Raw genomic sequence first — 18,493 nt, forward strand, 5'->3', positions numbered from 1 at the left:
CTCTCTGCTCTGCAATCACTTCAATCACTTAATAATGCCATTAATAGTTTATGATAAGTTACACTTATCAACTTATCCATTAATATACAGATAGTATTCTACAATACCTGATAATTTAATGCCAGTCTTTGTATGATGTTTTTAGAAATATCATCCACAGATCACTGGAAAAGGTGGCTGCACAAAAATGATGAAATACAGAGATAAAACATCAACCACACAGATAACGCACATCCTTTGCTGTTTGTTTTGTTGCATTAGTGCTAAAAAGCTTCCTGGGTTCATCAGCAAGTCATAAAGAAAGAAAGAAAGAAATGTTCTGAACAAATTGGTTTGCATGCACATCATAAATGTAATTATGACTTCAACATTTCATGTTTAACTGAAATCTTTCTGTTTTATTTAAAGGTACACTATGCAACTTCAAGTTGCATATAATGAGCGAGTATATCATGAATCCATCTTCCAAACCACATTTTTGTCTTATCCTGTACACCGATAATAAGTGTTTATATTCTGACTATTTTAGACCAAGCTAGATGACAACTGCTGCAGAGTATCCCAGTACCTGCGTGACTCTTTATAGCCATAAACAGAGAGAAGTAGCTCCGGCTACAATGTTCTTCCGCAAGATGCATGCAGTTTGGTTTATTAATGGGTTATTTCACCCAAAAAATTAAAATTCTGTCATTTATTACTCACCCTCATGTTCCCTCCATAGACAGCCAACACAACTGAAACTTTGACGGCTCAAAAAGTTCATAAGGAGATCATAAAACTAAAAATTGTGCGGTTTAGTCCAAATTTTCTGAAGAGACTCGATCACTTTATATGATGAACAGATTAAATTAATTAATGACAAAATTTTCATTTTTGGGCGAACTAACCCCTTTAACGACAAGAGCGCCACTAGAGAACAACTGTACCTTTCATTTTAATTCAATAAATATTTTACTTGCCATTTATTTGTAATTATTTGTGAAATTCTGAGTGAAAATTGTTCCTACACCAAGGTTTTTTCAGTACAGGAGATGATGTAACTGCAGCATTAACTTCAGTGAACCCTTATGTATTATTCATGAATATGTATTCCAGAATCATTTAATGCTGCATCAGGAAACGACTATCCACATTATCCACCAGAAACACACACACCCCGACACACCCTCATGTGTGCTCCTGTAAGAGCCATTCAAATTAAGCTTAAGATGGATTTGAGAGACATAAATTAAATAATCAATCATGTTGCACATCTCTGAGGAATTCCTTTTCATGATATTTGATTTACATAATGCAGAGGCAAGATTAAAACTCATGATTAAAAATGTGCTTAATTGTCATGAAAACAATGTCACAACACAAAGTAATTTGCTTTTTCTTTTTTTTTTATAAATATGACCAGACAAGCGAGATTCACTTATTATAAAGGTACAATATGTAATAATTTTGTCTGCTAGAGGTCACTAGAAGCCTATTCAAAACAAAGGCGTAGCTTGATGACGGCAAGTTTTAGAGCGGAATCTTGGGACATGTGGTCCCCATCTCAACGGATGGTGCAAAAGAATAGGGATTGGACTCAGGAAGAAATCATGTTCATGGATGCGATTATTAACGTTACTGTAGTATGAAACAGAGCAGGACCGAGTGTTGTGGGAGCTGAACGAGGCCGCTGGAGCGATTGAGCAACACCCGCCTCACGAGCAGCAGAACTTTTATTATGCCACAGTCGCCGGCGCCGATTACGCTTTATCGGTCATGAGTATGAGGTAACACAGCTCTGTTTATTGTATTAGATACATTTGAGTGTGTTGAAAATTATGTTATAAAGTTACTCTGTGCGTTCACTTGATGGCTGCTGTGAGACACTGTTGCACACTGCAGTAAGCTAGATCGATTTTAGAATATCATATTAAATGTTGGATGTCTTGTGTTGATAAATGGCATGCAATTAATTTTAAAACGTATTGTATGATGGAGAAAATTCTGTATTAATGTTAATAAAAATAAAGCTGCATCTGATTACGCTATGTTATTTGACAAAATAGTGTTTTTCTCTGAGGCATGGTAAAGCATGGTACTCGCAAAAAATCAAGAAAATTTATTTAAACAATAAGACCAAATGTGTTGAGCTATATAACAACAATTAGTTTTCTGTCTATAAATATATCAAAACAGATGTTCCTTTGTCTATTAAAACATGTAATATTTTAAAGCGTCTTTGGTGTTTCCATTGTTTCTACAAAATAAAACCAGAAACCGAGGCAGACCGAGGGTTAATGCGGGTATGACGCAATGGGTTGATTGCACATGACGTCACAGCAGCAGCGTGAATGAGTCTGGAGGGCAGGGAGTGTATTTTCTATATAGGAATCCTATCAAAAACTCAAAATTCGTATGTTTTGCGTCATTTATGGTTGCTCAAATCGATAAAATCAAGAACCCAGAAGGTGTTTATATCGTTTACATAACTTATACCGTTTTTTATAACTTATATTGTTTTTTAACTTTAAAAGTTGTCGCCTTTTATAGCGTTTTGCGTCTGCTGATACTGAAATGAAGGATACCTGCTTACCTTATTTGTTTTGACTTGGTTAAATATCCACATTCTTCATGGTACTGTTTGCAGGGAAGCGAAGCTATTTTATCCCACTGAATGGTAATTTGGTGTTTTCACTTCAGTTTTGTAGTATTCAGTTCACAATGTTGATCTGGTTACCATGAGAACAGTGTCACGCGCTGCTGCTTCAGCCATCATAGAAAAAGACAACACTTTCAAAAACACTCAGCTATGTGATTATTTTATTGAGTGAGAGGGAGTGGGTTAAAGGGATAGTTATCTGCTTACCCCCAGTGCATCCAAGATGTAGGTGACTTTTTTTCTTCAGTCGAATACAAATTATGATTTTTAACTGCAACCGCTGCCGTCTGTCAGTCAAATAATAGCAGTAGATGGGAACTTCAACTATAACAGTAAATAAAACTTGCTTAGACAAATCAGAATTAAAACCTGCGGCTCGTGACGACACATTAATGTCCTAAGACACGAAACGATCGGTTTGTGCGAGAAACCGAACATTATTTATATAATTTTTACCTCTAATACACCACTATGTCCAACTTCGTTCCAAGATGTAGATGACTTTTTTAAACCCGCAGGGTTTAATTTGGATTTATCTATGGAAGTTTTTCGACTCTTATTGTTCAAGTTCCCAATCACTGCTATTATTTGACTGACAGACGGCAGCGGTTGCAGTTAAAAATCATAATTTGCATTCGACTGAAGAAAAAAAGTCATCTACATCTTGGATGCCCTGGGGGTAAGCAGATAAACATCAAATTTTCATTTTTGGGTGAACTATCCCTTTAAATCAGTGACATTATTAGATTTGATATATGGCGTCTTCCCGTCACCTCCTCAACCTCCTTCCCTTAGTGTGTTTTTACACATATAAAAGGCAACAATTGTATTACACCGTCCAGTTTTTTTTTTTTTTTTTTTTTTTAACGATGATGTGAACTCCTGTTGGAATTCTCGATTCAGCATAAATGACCTACAATCGCGACTGCCCAACTTAACTAGCAGAAAGGCAGCGTGATATAAACAAACCCAGACTAGAACTGAACGCAGCGTGACGGCAGCTTTAAATTCTCTATATCTACCTCCTCGACGGCAGGAAAGTCTTTCAATTCATTGGGAAAGTCGCTCTTCTTCATAACATAAAGATCACGCCCAACATATGTTGTGATTTTCTGTTTATACCTTTCTAAACCAGCACAGAAAGGACTTTTCTCCATCTCTTCCATTCTAATTTTCACTTCCATTCTAATTCTAATTTTTTTAAATTTAACTCCTCACACGTCCCGGAGCCGTGGTTAAAATAGCAATTTTCTCATGATATACAAATAGTTGGAATATTGGATATTGTAAGTACTCAAGTGAACAAAATATATAACACTGGCTTAGTGGTTTTTGGATATTTCACTGCAAAAATATTACATATTGCACCTTTAATTGTTTAAAATGCACTGTAGCTTTTTTTCATGTCTATGAAATTCTCTCCCATTGTCCCTCAGTTACTTTCTCTCTCTCTCTCTCATAATTAGCTCCGACACACTCTCTGTGCGCTTCTGCTTCTAATTTAATCTAAAATAAGTCCCAGATGAGACAGAGAACTAGCAGAAAACAAACGAATGCTGGCTGTGTGGGTGTGTGTGCATGTGGTGAGACGCATTGGTGAACGCATTTGGTTCCTAAACCAGCCCTGTGTTTTTGTTCTCACGCTCAGTCATGCATGATGAACATGTGCGACTGTATATGTGTGTGCAGTATTTGATGATCTATTTAGCAGTTCAGGGTCAGGAGTATTAAATCTGACTGCACTGCATTTTTGTATTGTTCTGCACAGAAGTACATGCTTCCTATAAAAATGTTTTTTTTTTGTTATTGTTGTTTTTTTTTTACACATGTACCACAGTAGCAATATGATATTCATTGCAATTTCATGTAAATAGATGCATGAATATGGTAATCATTCAGTGCCATTGGATTGTGTTGTCATTTGCTGCATTGCATTATGCTGTCTGTACAAATTGTGAAAGGATTCTTGGCTTGCTATGTCACCTCATTGCCCATAATGCCACGTCACTGAGGTTATTTGAAGAGTGAAGTAACTCATCTCACTGAGACAGAAACACAAAATAACTCCCTACTGAGACACACCCACTGAAATGTGATCACACCTATTGCTATTGTGAATGCACTAGCTATAAAGCACAAGAGGAACATATTAACCATGTTGCTTTAGGCATACACTACTGCTCATGCTAGTCTGTTTACAGAGCAAAGTTCATGAATGCTTTATGGCCGCAAGACCGTTTTGAGTTTTTTACTGAATTAAGGGAAAATTTCTTTAAAATATTGGGTCACCTAATGATGATGGGAAAATGTGGTCTGACGGTCAAGCCAGTTGATCCACAGCCATAGAAGAGCCATTTTTATTTCTTAGTGTGAAGAACATTTTAATAAACTAAAGAATATTTTTCCACTATAAACAGGGTTGGGGAATAACGGAATACAATTAACAGCGTTACACAATCAGGATACAAATATCTGGTAATTGTAATTCATTACAGTTATGTCAAAAAACAAAGTAATCAGATTACAGTTACACTTTGTAAAAAAAGAAAAAATGGGAATACTAAAAGGATTACAATGGTTTCACTTAAAACTAAACAAATTAGTATTTTAACACAGCAACACTATATTGACAGTATAGATGCACAGATCATGGTTATATTCATGGAAACTGCAGTTAATCTGTGGGTCGGGTGGGCCAAGTAACAAAAAAAAAAAACATTCCAAATAATTGCCGGTGGTTCGCGGGTGGATGAGAGATAAATCATTAATGTCACTCTTTTACTTTCGTTTTCAGCAACAATGTATACAAGTCTTCAGGGAAAACTAATCAAGGAAAACATATGCCTAGACCACCTCATAGTGGTCATTATATAAAACACAAAGGGAAAAACCTACACTATTGCTTAAAGGGGACCTATTATGCCCCTTTCACAAGATGTAATACAAGTCTCTGGTGTCCCCAGAATGTGTCTGTGAAGTTTCAGCTCAAAATACCTCACAGATAATTTATTATAGCTTGTCAAATTTGCCCCTATTTGGGTGTGAGCAAAAACATGCCATTTTGTGCATGTCCCTTTAAATGCAAATGAGCTGCTGCTCCCGGCCCCCTTTCCAGAAGAGGACGGAGCGTTAACAGCTTGCACTTCGGTTGCTCATTAATGCTCAACAATAACAAAGCTGGAGAATCTCTGTTCTCCTAAATATTGCTTTAACTTGACTTTATTTACATAATATGTGACCTTGAAGGAATCCAATTTGTTACTGTAACAGAATACATTTTTAAAGTAACCCTCCCAACTCTGACTATAAAGAACCTTTTGTGCATTGGAAAAATTCAATGGATGATAAAGGTACTTCATGGAACCACAGATGCCAATAAAGAACCTTTATTTTTAAGAGTGTGACGTACCTGGAAGTGGAAGATTCCAGCATAACCGCCATCAAAGTTCTGTCCGTGTGGCACCACGCGGTGCAGGAGGTTATCGTTTAGAGTCAGAGACGCGATGGCCGCCAACAACCAACAGTCACCTGAGAAAAAAAAAAAACACGACAAATGGACAGGTGAGCTTCGGTGCAGACAAGATATAAACACTTTAAGGTTCCATAATTTAAAGACCCTCTATGGTCTTTAAAGCTTTTAATGTTGTTAACATGTCTGTGTGTGGTGTTTTTAATATGCTTTAAGACAAACCATGTGCAAATTCATCAGTCAACAACATTGTGTTGAGTATTTTCTCCTTAAAACTGCAGTGAAACACAGACAGTCTCACAAACACATTTCAAACTACCCGTTTTCTACAGTCACAAACAAACCATAACCAATTCTGTAATGTATTGCTGGGGCTTTTCTCCACTGACTACTCCACTGTTCAAAGCATTTCTTAGGATGCTGATTTTAAAAGGCAGCTGTCTGACTCCGAGATGGCGAATGGGAACATGGTTTGTGTGACATTAGCAACACATTATTAGCTGTTTGATAACGTAGTCTAGTAAAGGCTAATCATATCAATTACAGTTACAGTGGCATGAAAATGTATGTGAACCCCTTGCAGAATCTGTGAAAATGAGAATTATTTTAATAAAATAAGAGGGATTCTTTTCACAACCGACTCTTAATGCATCGTGTTTCTTTCTGGAGCATCAGTGAATGTTTGAACCTTTTTTAATAGTTGTGTTTGAGTCCCTCAATTGTCCTCAGTATGAAAACACACATCTCAAAATCTTACAGTCACTGCTGGAAAGGGTTCAAATATGCAAAAATGCTTGAAAACTGATGAATCTGCAGGAGCTGGGGGAAAGTTGTTGTAGAGTTGTTGTAAGTTAAACACAGCTGAATAAATGTGTAGAAAATGGTGTCTAACTAACTATTAGTCCACCATAAAAGGTCTTTGGTGTAATAAAACACATTCCTTTCTGTATTTATTTCTTTTTACATCTACATGCCTCAGTTTCTAGGATAATTATTGCCCCAAACAACAGGCCAACTGTTGGAAGATGACCCGAGATGACAAACCAGAGAATGTGTAAATAACTTAAAATATCCATCAGGCTCCAGGAAATCTGATACAAAAGAGTGATTTTGTTTCTATGTTTACTAAAGCTTTTAAAAGCGCAAGACTAACAACAGCAGTCACTGTGCTGCCCAAACATCCTGACCAATCACAGCTCTTCCTCCTGGTGTTGCATGTTTAAACATGGTATCCATTTATGATGTGGCCATAATGCATTATCTGCTCTGGTGCGAGACAGCAGCTCTTTATTTAATGGCCGCAGGGGTCAGAGCTTTAATTATGTACGAGGCTCTATGTTTGGAGTAAACACCACAGTACTTTACCAGAGCTTTCTACTCCAGGTGCCTTCCTCTGTGAAATACACCATGCTTCTTTCTAAAAGGTACCAACCTTTACTTGAATTTTTACTTTTACTGCCCTGTTTATTATCCAAGGTAATTTTAAGTTCATTTAAATATATTTCAATACCCCAATTCCTATTTTATTCTAATTATTTAAATATATTTTTTTTATATAATTAATTTTTTAAAGAAATTAAATTGATCAAAAATGACAGTAAAGATGTTACAAAAGATTTATATTTCACTTGAGCTGCAAATCAGCATATTAGAATGATTTCTGAAGGGTCACGTGACACTGAAGACTGGAGTAATGATGCGGAAAATTCAGCTTTGCATAACAGGAATAAATTATATTTTAACATTTATTACAATAGAAAACAGTTATTTCACAATTTTACCATATCATTGCAATTGGTCTAGTAAATGTTTGGTGTGAACAGCTGGTTGAGGTTGTAGTGTGGTAAAATTAGGGTTGCTTGAGGTAAAGTCCTCGTTTGTAATGCTAATGAAGACAGATTTACCCAGAGCTCCCTGACAGATGTCAGTACGAGTCGCTCCATCCACGATGAACTGGGGACGCATGCAAATCTCCTAAGGACACACAACAACATGTAAATTAGATTTGCATCTACACAAGGAAATGAAGCACAGTCTCTCACTTACACACACACACGTATGGTTTACTATCTTTGTAGGGACTCTCCATTGACATAATGGTTTTTATACTGTACAAACTGTAAATTCGATCCCCTTACACTAACCCTTCCCATCACAGAAAACTTTCTGCATTTTTTCAATTAAAAAAAAAAAAAAAATAATAATAATTCTGTATGATTTATAAGCTTGTTCCCTTATAGGGACCTAAATTTAGGTTCACATGGTGACACAAGTACCATGAGTCTGTGTGCATTCAGGTTGAAAACTCCACCAGGATAGAAAAACATACACTAAACAAAATTATAAATGCAACACTTTTGTTTTTGCCTCCATTTTTTCATGAGCTGAACTCAATGATCTAAGACATTTTCTATGTACACAAAAGGCCTATTTCTCTCAAATATTGTTCACAAATCTGTCTAAATCTGTGTTAGTGAGCACTTCTCCTTTGCCGAGATAATCCATCCACCTCACAGGTGTGGCATATCAAGATGCTGATTAGACAGCATGATTATTGCACAGGTGTGCCTTAGGCTGGCCACAATAAAAGGCCACTCTAAAATGTGCAGTTTTATCACACAGCACAATGCCACAGATGTCACAAGTTTTGAGGGAGCGTGCAATTGGCATGCTGACTGAAGGAATGTCCACCAGAGCTGTTGCCCGTGAATTGAATGTTCATTTCTCAACCATAAGCCATCTCCAAAGGCGTTTCAGAGAATTTGGCAGTACATCAAACCAGCCTCACAACCGCAGACCATGTGTAACCACACCAGCCCAGGACCTCCACATCCGGCATCTTCACCTCCAAGATTGTCTGAGTCCGGGCAACCGGATAGCTACTGCAACAATCGGTTTGCATAAAGAATTTCTGCTCAAATGGTCAGAAACCGTCTCAGGAAAGCTCATCTGCATGCTTGTCATCCTCATTGGGGTCTCGACCTGACTGCACTTTGTCGCCGTAACCAACTTGAGTGAGCAAATGCTCACATTCTATGGCGTCTGGCATTTCCCGGTTTTCACTGTACAGGGCAGATGGCAGACAGCATGTGTGGCATCATGTGGTTGAACGGTTTGCTGATGTCAATGTTGTGGATCGAGTGGTGGTGGTGGGGTTATGGTATGGGCAGGCATATGTTATGGACAACGAACACAGGTGCATTTTAATTATGGCATTTTGAATGCACAGAGATACCGTGACGAGATCCTGAGGCCCATTGTTGTGCCATACATCCACGACCATCACCTCAAGTCGCAGCATGACAATGCACGGCCCCATGTTGCCAGGATCTGTACATAATTCCTACAAGCTGAAAACATCCCAGTTCTTGCATGGCTAGCATACTCACCGGACATGTCACCCATTGAGCATGTTTGGGATGCTCTGGATCGGCGTATACGACAGCGTGTTCCAGTTCCTGCCAATATCCAGCAACTTCACACAGCCATGGACCAACATTCCACAGGCCACAATCAACAACCTGATCAACTGATCAAGGAGATGTGTTGCACTGCGTGAGGCAAATGGTGGTCACACCAGATACTGACTGGTTTTCGGACCCCCAACCCACAAAATAAAGTAAAACTGAAGAGTGGCCTTTTATTGTGGCCAGCCTAAGGTACACCTGTGCAATAATCATGCTGTCTAATCAGCATCTTGGATATGCCACACCTGTGAGGTGGATGGATTATCTCGGCAAAGGAGAAGTGCTCACTAACACAGATTTAGACAGATTTGTGAACAATATTTGAGAGAAATAGGCCTTTTGTGTACATCTTTGAGTTCAGCTCATGAAAAATGGGGGCAAAAACAAAAGTGTTGCATTTATAATTTTGTTCAGTATACATACACACACACACTCTGGCCTGTTTGGGCTTTTCACACTTGAAATAGTTAGCCCTGGGTCATTCTGAACCCTGGCTAAATGGAATACTGAGTTATCTTGCTTCACATTTCACACTGCTCATAATACCCAGGGATAACAATTATGCGACCTGTGCATTGTGCATCCTCATATTGCCGACTGTACAATGACATTTCTACAGAATGAATGAATGAATGAATGAATGACTGCCCAAACGCTGAATTTACTGTTTATATACAATGCAAAGTGTTTCTGTGACTATCCAAAGCAGGCAAGTGTGAAAAGTCCTTTTGTAAGCTGTGGGTGGCAAGCACATGCAGCAACGTGTGAAAACTCTGGGTTTTTCGTTCAAATTCAAACTCATGTTTGGTTCATAAAGGCAGGAAGGAGAAACAAATGTATAATGAGTTGCCATTTTTCCTGACAAATCGTTTCAGCTCTTGAGCTGCCCATAACAACAAGCCCAAGAGATGAGGTTATATATAGCCATGCATTAATGTACTGAGTGGAAGGCCATGAAATCATGCGGGACGTCAACTGTAGCGGTGACCTGTCACATGCAGAAGTGTTTAAAAATTTGTTCGTAGAGTGTAAAAAGCAGAGAGAGACTGATTGGATGGATGAGGTAATGCAGCATGGGATGGCAGAGGTGAAGTGTGTTTAAAATAACGCAGCTAAAAGAGAACGAGAGGAACTTGAAGCAGTGATGGAGTGTATTAAGGAAGTAATGTGCTAAACAAATATAAGACCAACTTATTTGACCCTTAAGACCTTTGCGTTCAGCTTACCTTCGGTCTCTTCCATCGTAACCCCTGCGTCTTGGAGGATCGTGGACCCAACTCGTTGAAGCCCAGAGATGAACTACTGGCTGGGAACAAAGGGTCTTCAAACAGGGTCCTGGTGTGTTGGCATTGGGCCCTCAGTGATTCGTAATCTTGCCCCAGGAACTTCACAGCATTGTGGTTCTGACCCAAACCTGCATCCCGGTCCCACTGACTCCGGAGCTTTGCAGCCATTCCGGTGGCGTAAATGGGCTCCATGTTTTGGCCCACTTTACTTTGACTGGCACTAAAGCACTAACAGATGACGTTACCACAGAGAACCAATGAGAACAGAGGAAGGAGAAGAGACGAGGAGAATCACAACCCAGGAAATGAAGAGTGGAATGAATGTATTAACTTTGAATGAATGGGGCAGATGATGTTGGATGACATTTAATTAGAGCACACAATGAATTCTGGTCCAAGATCCTGGTTTAGAAGTCCTGGAAAAAAAGAAGACAGTAATATTAGCACTAATGCAACAAAATAAAGAGAAATAGTTTGTGCTTTAGCTATATATATTTGATGCTTTATGTATATTATTATTCTTGTGAACTCAGAGAACGATGGGAAATTTAGTTTTTCCTGTTTTCCAATAAACCAGCTAAATGAGTCTAATAAACTTAATAATACAGCCAGCATTCACAAATATATCATGATCAATATCCATTCATTTCCACCATGTTCCCAACTTCAAATGTAGGAAATTAACACCTGAATTAGGTACCGGGTCAATATGACCCATTCTGATGATTTTTGAGGTGTCAGATATGAGTTAATCTATGATGCTTTTCTTGACATTTTGTAACTTTTTCTTATTTAAGGTCATGAACATGTGTATACGCAATGTGCACCCGCTTATTTTATGGTTAAAGGGTTAGTTCACCCAAAAATGAAAATTCTGTCAATAATTACTCATTACAATACTTACTGAAATTTCGATACACTTATGATGTAACGAAGCCTCCTTTACTTAAATCAAGTGACTTTGGCAGTTTGATACGCGCTCTGAACCACTGATTCGAAACAAAATATTTGTAACGCATTGAAGCTTCATAAAGCAGTGCTTTGAGATCTCCCATCACTAGTTATTGTTGAATAAAGTCATTATTTTGTTTTTCTGGCGCACTAAAAGTATTCTTGTCACTCCATAACATTAAGGTTGAACCACTGTAGTCACATTAACTGTTTTAAATGTTTTAAACTGTTTTAAATACGTCTTTAGTAGCTTTCTGGGCATCTGAAAGTGTTAATTGTCTTGCTGGCAATGCAGGTCTCACTAAGCCATCAGATTTCATCAAAGATATCTTAATTTGTGTTCTGAAGATGAATGAAGGTCTTACGGGTGTGGAACAACATGAGGGTGGGTAATTATTGACAGAATTTTTATTTTTGGGTGAACTAACCCTTTAAACACAGCTGCACAGACCCAAAATATATATATATTTTTTATCTACTTTGTTATGTCAGTTTTTCAACTGCCTTCAGAAAGTATTTATATTTACAGTTATGCACACTTTCATGTGAAGAAACTCCCACTGCATTGAAGGCGATCATTTGTAACAGGTCATGCATGTTCAACTGTTTGGGTTTCAGGAAAGTGCTTTACCACACTTCTATTTAAATGTTTTAAAAATGTAAAAAAAAAAAAAAAAAAAAAAAAGAATAAAAAAATAGTATACTGTTACCATACAGTTTGTGAAAAAAAAGACAGTTGTTAAAAACAGTATTAAAAATTTTTGTTGTAATGTGCGAGAAGTATGAATATTAAAGTTTAGCTGTTTACCTGATTTTTTTGTTTGTTTATTCAAAAATTATTATCAGATTCAGTTCTTTAATTGGATTCAATTCACCAAATATCAATTATTTGGTAAACTGAAACCATTTTAAGCCCTGCTATAACGATTGTACCCAGATTTTGAACCGAAAGTTTCCCACAGGAAAATTTGACTACATGGTACTTAAATATTATCATTCTGACATGCCTCTGAATGCAGAATAAACAAGCATTCAATTCAAACAAAGCCTGAGATCAGCTGTCATAGCGTTCTATAAGCATGAACTCAGGGGGATTGTGCCTAACATTAATCTAAGTCAATAGCATATAAAGAGGGTAATGCAGCCAAACATCCTTACATTCACGTGGCTGCCTACATGTTTGGCTTTAACGTTAAGAATAGTGACTCACTGGCAAAAACATACTTGACAGTTGGGAATACAGAAAGAAAAAGGGCTGTTAATCCTACATACAGAAAACATGCGAGTCAACAAACTGTTCTATATCTGCTCCACACACTAAACACAACATGATTATGTTCTCCACAATGAATTGAGATGTTTCAAACAACATCTTGAGCTTCAATGGAAGCAAAAACCTCTGAAAGTCTGTTTGCATGCAATACAGTAAACGAACACCCTCCCATTCCCTCCCATGAGCTCCTCCTCCTCAAACATTCTGCTGCTCTCTGTTCTGATTCACTTTATCCTTGTTTGGTATACCGTAAACAAATATTAGACCAGTCTTTGACCTGCGTTTGGGTTTAGGGCTGAAGCATTTAATGTTTAATGTTAATGTTTTTATTTAAATGCTGTCGACCCATCCTACTTGTATCATTTGTTGTAGTTTATTTAAAGTAGTTAAATGGGGACTGCAGATGTGAACACACTAACATGAACACTCCTGCCAGTGTGTTCACAACTGCAATCCCCATTAATCTCAGTGAATGATGAACTCAATAAACTCATTCAAACAAATGAAAGAAAGTAGAGCAGTGGAAGGGTGTGGTGCGTGAGATCCATGGAAAGTTAAAAGACGAGCTGCCAAGAGTGTATTAAACTGCAGGCGTTTGGATGTTTGCCAGAAGTACAATGCAGCATTCTGAACAGTGACTTCGCATAAACACACTTGAGCTAAAAGACGGGAAACCTTCTTAAATGTTGCCTCAGATCTTCAGCAATGCTTTTCTGTAAAGTGAGTTACTTTATTTTCACTCCTTTCTTCCTTTGCTTTGTGAACACCAGTTCTTACTATTTGACTCCTGCTCATCTCAGACACACGGCAAATCTCCAGTCATATGCCATTAAACCCCATTAAACATCCAGCAGACTAAAAGAACGTTTATGTATGTAGTCTAGGGCTGTTTTGCTGCTTCAGGTCCTGGAAGACTTGCTGTGATAAATGGAACCATGAATTCTGCTGTTTACCAAAAAATCCTGAAGGACAATGTCCGGCCATCTGTTCGTGACCTCAAGCTGAAGTGAACTTGGGTTCTGCAGCAGGACAATGATCCAAAACACACCGGCAAGTCCACCTCTGAATGGCTGAAGAAAAACAAAATGAAGACATTGGAGAGGCCTAGTCAAAGTCCTGACCTATTGAGATGCTGTGGCATGACCTTAAAAAAAAAACCCTCTAATGTGGCTGAATTACAACAATTCTGCAAAGACGAGTGGGCCAAAATTCCTCCGCAAATGCTTGATTGCAATTGTTGCTGCTAAGGGTGGCCCAACCAGTTATTAGGTTTAGGGGGCAAGCACTTTTTCACACAGGGCCATGTGGGTTTGGATTTTGTTTTTCCTTCATAATAAAAACCTTCATTTAAAAACTGCATGTTGTGTTTACTTGTGTTATCTTTGATTCATATTTAAATTTGTTTGATGATCTGTAACATTAAAGTGTGACAAACATGCAAAAAATTAAAAAAAAAAAATTAGGAAGGGGGCAAGCACTTTTTCACACCACTGTAGATGGGTCATTGACAAATAAGGTTTTTAAAAGTGGAGATAATGGAGATAAAATTCATTTTGAAGTTTTATTAAGTGTTAACAATAAGATTATGTGGGTTTTTATAATCAATTAGCACTGCTTTTGTCATTTTTTACAAGATGGACAAAATTTGTCACCAAAAAAGTCATTCGGTTTAACCGAAATTTCGGTTTTACGTATGACGATATTTTCAAACAATGCTAACAGGCTGATATCTAGCAAAAGGACAATCAAACCTTTTATATTTAGTACAAGTTTTTAAAATATTACAACATTTTCATGCTTTATAGCAGTTGTACCAAATGACCTGATGTTTCAGGACATGCATATGAGCAAGTGAAAACATTAATTTTTCAAATAGTTAAGAGAGAGTTAATTACTTTGCTTCACGACCATGTGGTCCTTTACAGGTGTCTGAATGATGTCACATCCTGTCTCTTGATAGTGACCGCATGACTTGATCCAAAATGGTCCCTTTATATTGGTTACTGGAATGACATCAATGAAATGTATTTTTCCGGACATTTTATCTCATAACAAAGCAACGACTTCTACACATAATTTTAATACCATTTTGTTGATGTATGATGTTATAAAATCTTGCCAGAATAAAAAATATATACATTTATTTCATTTTTAAGATATTTTAATTACAAATTAAATGGCTGTATTGGCCTTTGGACGGTTAAACTGAATGACCTTTTGACACTTCAAAAACTTTAAAATACCTTTATATGTAGCAAAATATAATTAAAACCTTTTGGATTCGATAAAAGAAATCTAGTTGTACTACTTTGGATGTCATACCTTTGTTTATTATTATTATTATAAAAACAAGTTGAGCAGGTTTATAATTTAAACAACAGATTTTTTTGTATTACAGTAAGGAGAATTGATTGAAATTAATGTCACAATGTAAAATATATCACAAGTAGTTCATAGAAACTACAGTGGTTTCTTTTCATTTGGGAAATGCAGCACTGGGTATTTATTGACAGTTTTCATGAGCTTCACCCTTACAGTAACCCCATAAAACCATCTTCATGAAATATGTTCATGTTTTCATCCATTACTGGTGGTGGAGGTGCTCAAGCCTGATTGAGCAGAAGCTCACAAATATGCTAAAATAAATATTGAATTTGTCTCTCTTGTGGGTGGGAACCTTTTCGTAGCTCTCTAGAAAAGGATGAGAGATGACAAAGAAAAACAAGTAAAGACACATCATGAAAACTCAGTTTTTGAACAGATGCTGTCGACCAATCAGAGAGGCTGAAGACGTGCACTGACTGAGAGAAAACGTTCTGAGAAAAAACGTTTGAGGAAAAACATGTTCCACAAGACCTAAAACCGATACCAGGACCGCTACATATATTATATAATGTGTGTAATTGAATACACTCTCGAGCAAAATAATATATATATGACCACTTGTCATATACCACCTCCACTGTGGTGAAGTAAAAATGTTGAAAATTTCCTAACAAGGTCACATGTTAAGTTCTGAGTAGATTAGATGATTAGTGAAAAATCTGTTCTTGAAATCAATGTGTTGAATGCAGAATAAATGTGCAGGAATAAAGATCAGGGTAGCGCAGCCCTGAACGATTTTGACAAGGACTAAATTGTTATGGTCAGAATTTACCAATATTGGCATGAGCCACAAACCCGCGACAGGGTGTTGGGCGCCCAAAGCTCATTGATGCATGAGGGCAATGAAGGTTAGCTCATCTGATCCGAGCCAACAGAAGGTCTACTACGGCACAAGCGATACAAAATTTTAATGATGGTTATGGAAGGAATAACAATTAACACTTGTGTTCCTTTAAAATATCAACTTATATTTTAAATTTGCTATTCCTAACTCTCTGTACTCTTTTATAATGTTAGAAAACAGCAGACATTTTTCATTTGCTCAGGTCAACGTAGCCTACAGACAGGATTTTGTCATGTACGTTTGGGCGCGGCTGCACTGTCACTCAAAGAATTCACACAGACAACACCCTGAACAACTACTGCCCTTACAATGACACCGTTTCCTCCGTGGTTTGATTGTTACATGCTATAAAACATCTGCACTCTTCCTAATGTAAATAGTGGCACTGATTCCAACTTTTAACCTTCCTGATATGATCACATGTCAATAGTGGCAGAACTCTACAATACTGACAACACCTCTGTGTCCAGCTCACCTCTCGTTACATCCTATTAAGACCTGTTTTATACAAGAACCTATACAGATTATATTTTAGGATGGGGTCCCTCGCACAAGGATGATCATAATTAGGAGTTTGTGGCATCTAAAAGACCGGAACCTCCTGTCGTAGTAAAGTGTAAGTAGTACTTCAAGTTTCCCAGTTACATTATTCAATAACAACAACAAGCACCTGGTACTTCCAAAGAGACCTGAGAGGGGATTTTAGACAAGAAATAATGGGGCTTTGTTTTCATCACTTCCTGTGCCATTCAAGAAACCCACCCTGACCACAACAGCTGACCATGTATGTGTCATGTATGTGTCATTTAAAAGGCTTTTAATAGCCAGGACATGCATGCATTCAGCCTCAAACAATTCAGATGCTATTATAGAGAAGTGGCATAAATATGATTCCATCTGAATGTAAACAGAAAGTATCAACGCTCTGACACAACTACACACATTCACAACCATTAAACATGTTTATTGAACGTTTTACCAGTTTATAACGTCAATGCATGCATGCATGCATGCAAACAATATGAGTTAATAATAGTTTCTAGAGGCGATCTTAAGAAACTGCAAAACAAGGAAATGAAGTTCATACACATTTAGACGTGTTAAAAGTCTAAAAAATTATGACTATTGACTGACAAACTATTATTTTATAAGAACCTTCACGTAAAGCATGTTTGATGTCAACAACACGAGACTAAAACAATAAAAGTGCAACAAAGTGTCAAAGTCTCACTTGCATGGATGACGAAAAGACGATGCGTTCAGACTTACCTCGTGTTTTGATTTGCAGTCCACTTCCGAGTATGAGTAATTATTATATAATGCAGAAGTTTTGGTTATTGTTCGATCCTGCAAACATCTGGAGTTAATGTAGTTTTAACGTCTTGCAACTGATTTTGCAGCACAAACGCCCAGCGGATCCGAGGCGCGTCTGCGCAATGTGTGATAACGCGACGCGTCTCAGAGTTGCGGATGGAGTTGTGACGTGGTAATACGTCGGCCAATCAGAGAGTGCATTTAAGCGTACGGCGCGACGCGACAAAACTAAAACGCTCCCATTAAATAAATAGAAGAACAAAACACAAGAAACGTTTATATAAATACAATAAAATGTTTATTTAAACCAAAATAAGCTCAAAATCTCATAGTATAGACTGAAAGATCAGAGTCTTGACACCATTTTTAAGATGTTTGTATACCTTTGCATTTCGATATGCTTTTGCATACTGCACGCTCAATATCAAAGGCTGGTAGCTATTAAATATGAACAAAGTTTGTTTTGAACACTATTCTCAAACACGAGCCTTTTTTTTTTTTCTTTCTTTCTTTTTTTTGATGTTAGAAAGACCTTCACCTTCAGGCAGAACATGGTAAACGCAGCCTAGAAAAATATACTGTATATAAACATTTGCCCAGTCGAGAAACCAAATTTCACCTGTAATATTCTTCTTGTTCATTTAAACGCTCATGTTTATTGCTGGGTTAGGCCTATTATAGTTAACTATAACGAGAAAACCATACAAATATGTTCGTTACTTTATACTTAAAAAAAATATTTATATATATATATATATATATATATATATATATATATATATATATATATATATGTGTGTGTGTGTGTGTGTGTGTGTGTGTGTGTGTGTGTGCTTAAACGTATTTCATGTCAGCTTGGTGCTGCA

General features: G+C 37.3%; 1 protein-coding gene across 3 annotated transcripts in view; it reads right to left on the bottom strand.

The window, feature by feature from the left end:
- Positions 1-17,771, bottom strand: part of capn1 (calpain 1) — a 30,243-nt gene extending 12,472 nt beyond the window's left edge. Inside the window, exons 1-6 of one of the 3 annotated variants that reach the window (XM_067399823.1) lie at positions 17,583-17,771; positions 14,980-15,087; positions 14,038-14,154; positions 10,801-11,276; positions 8,012-8,081; positions 6,048-6,166 (exon numbers count right to left, since the gene is read on the bottom strand). In XM_067399823.1, the coding sequence (XP_067255924.1) occupies positions 6,048-6,166; positions 8,012-8,081; positions 10,801-11,052 (441 nt within the window). In that variant the 5' untranslated portion in view covers positions 11,053-11,276; positions 14,038-14,154; positions 14,980-15,087; positions 17,583-17,771. The remainder of the gene's footprint in view (positions 1-6,047; positions 6,167-8,011; positions 8,082-10,800; positions 11,277-14,037; positions 14,155-14,979; positions 15,088-17,582) is intronic. The other 2 variants (XM_067399824.1, XM_067399825.1) reach the window with 2 other exon arrangements.
- Positions 17,772-18,493: the final 722 nt, after the last annotated feature.

The sequence above is a fragment of the Chanodichthys erythropterus genome, chromosome 11 (genome assembly GCF_024489055.1).
Source record: "Chanodichthys erythropterus isolate Z2021 chromosome 11, ASM2448905v1, whole genome shotgun sequence".
Classification (NCBI taxonomy): domain Eukaryota; kingdom Metazoa; phylum Chordata; class Actinopteri; order Cypriniformes; family Xenocyprididae; genus Chanodichthys; species Chanodichthys erythropterus.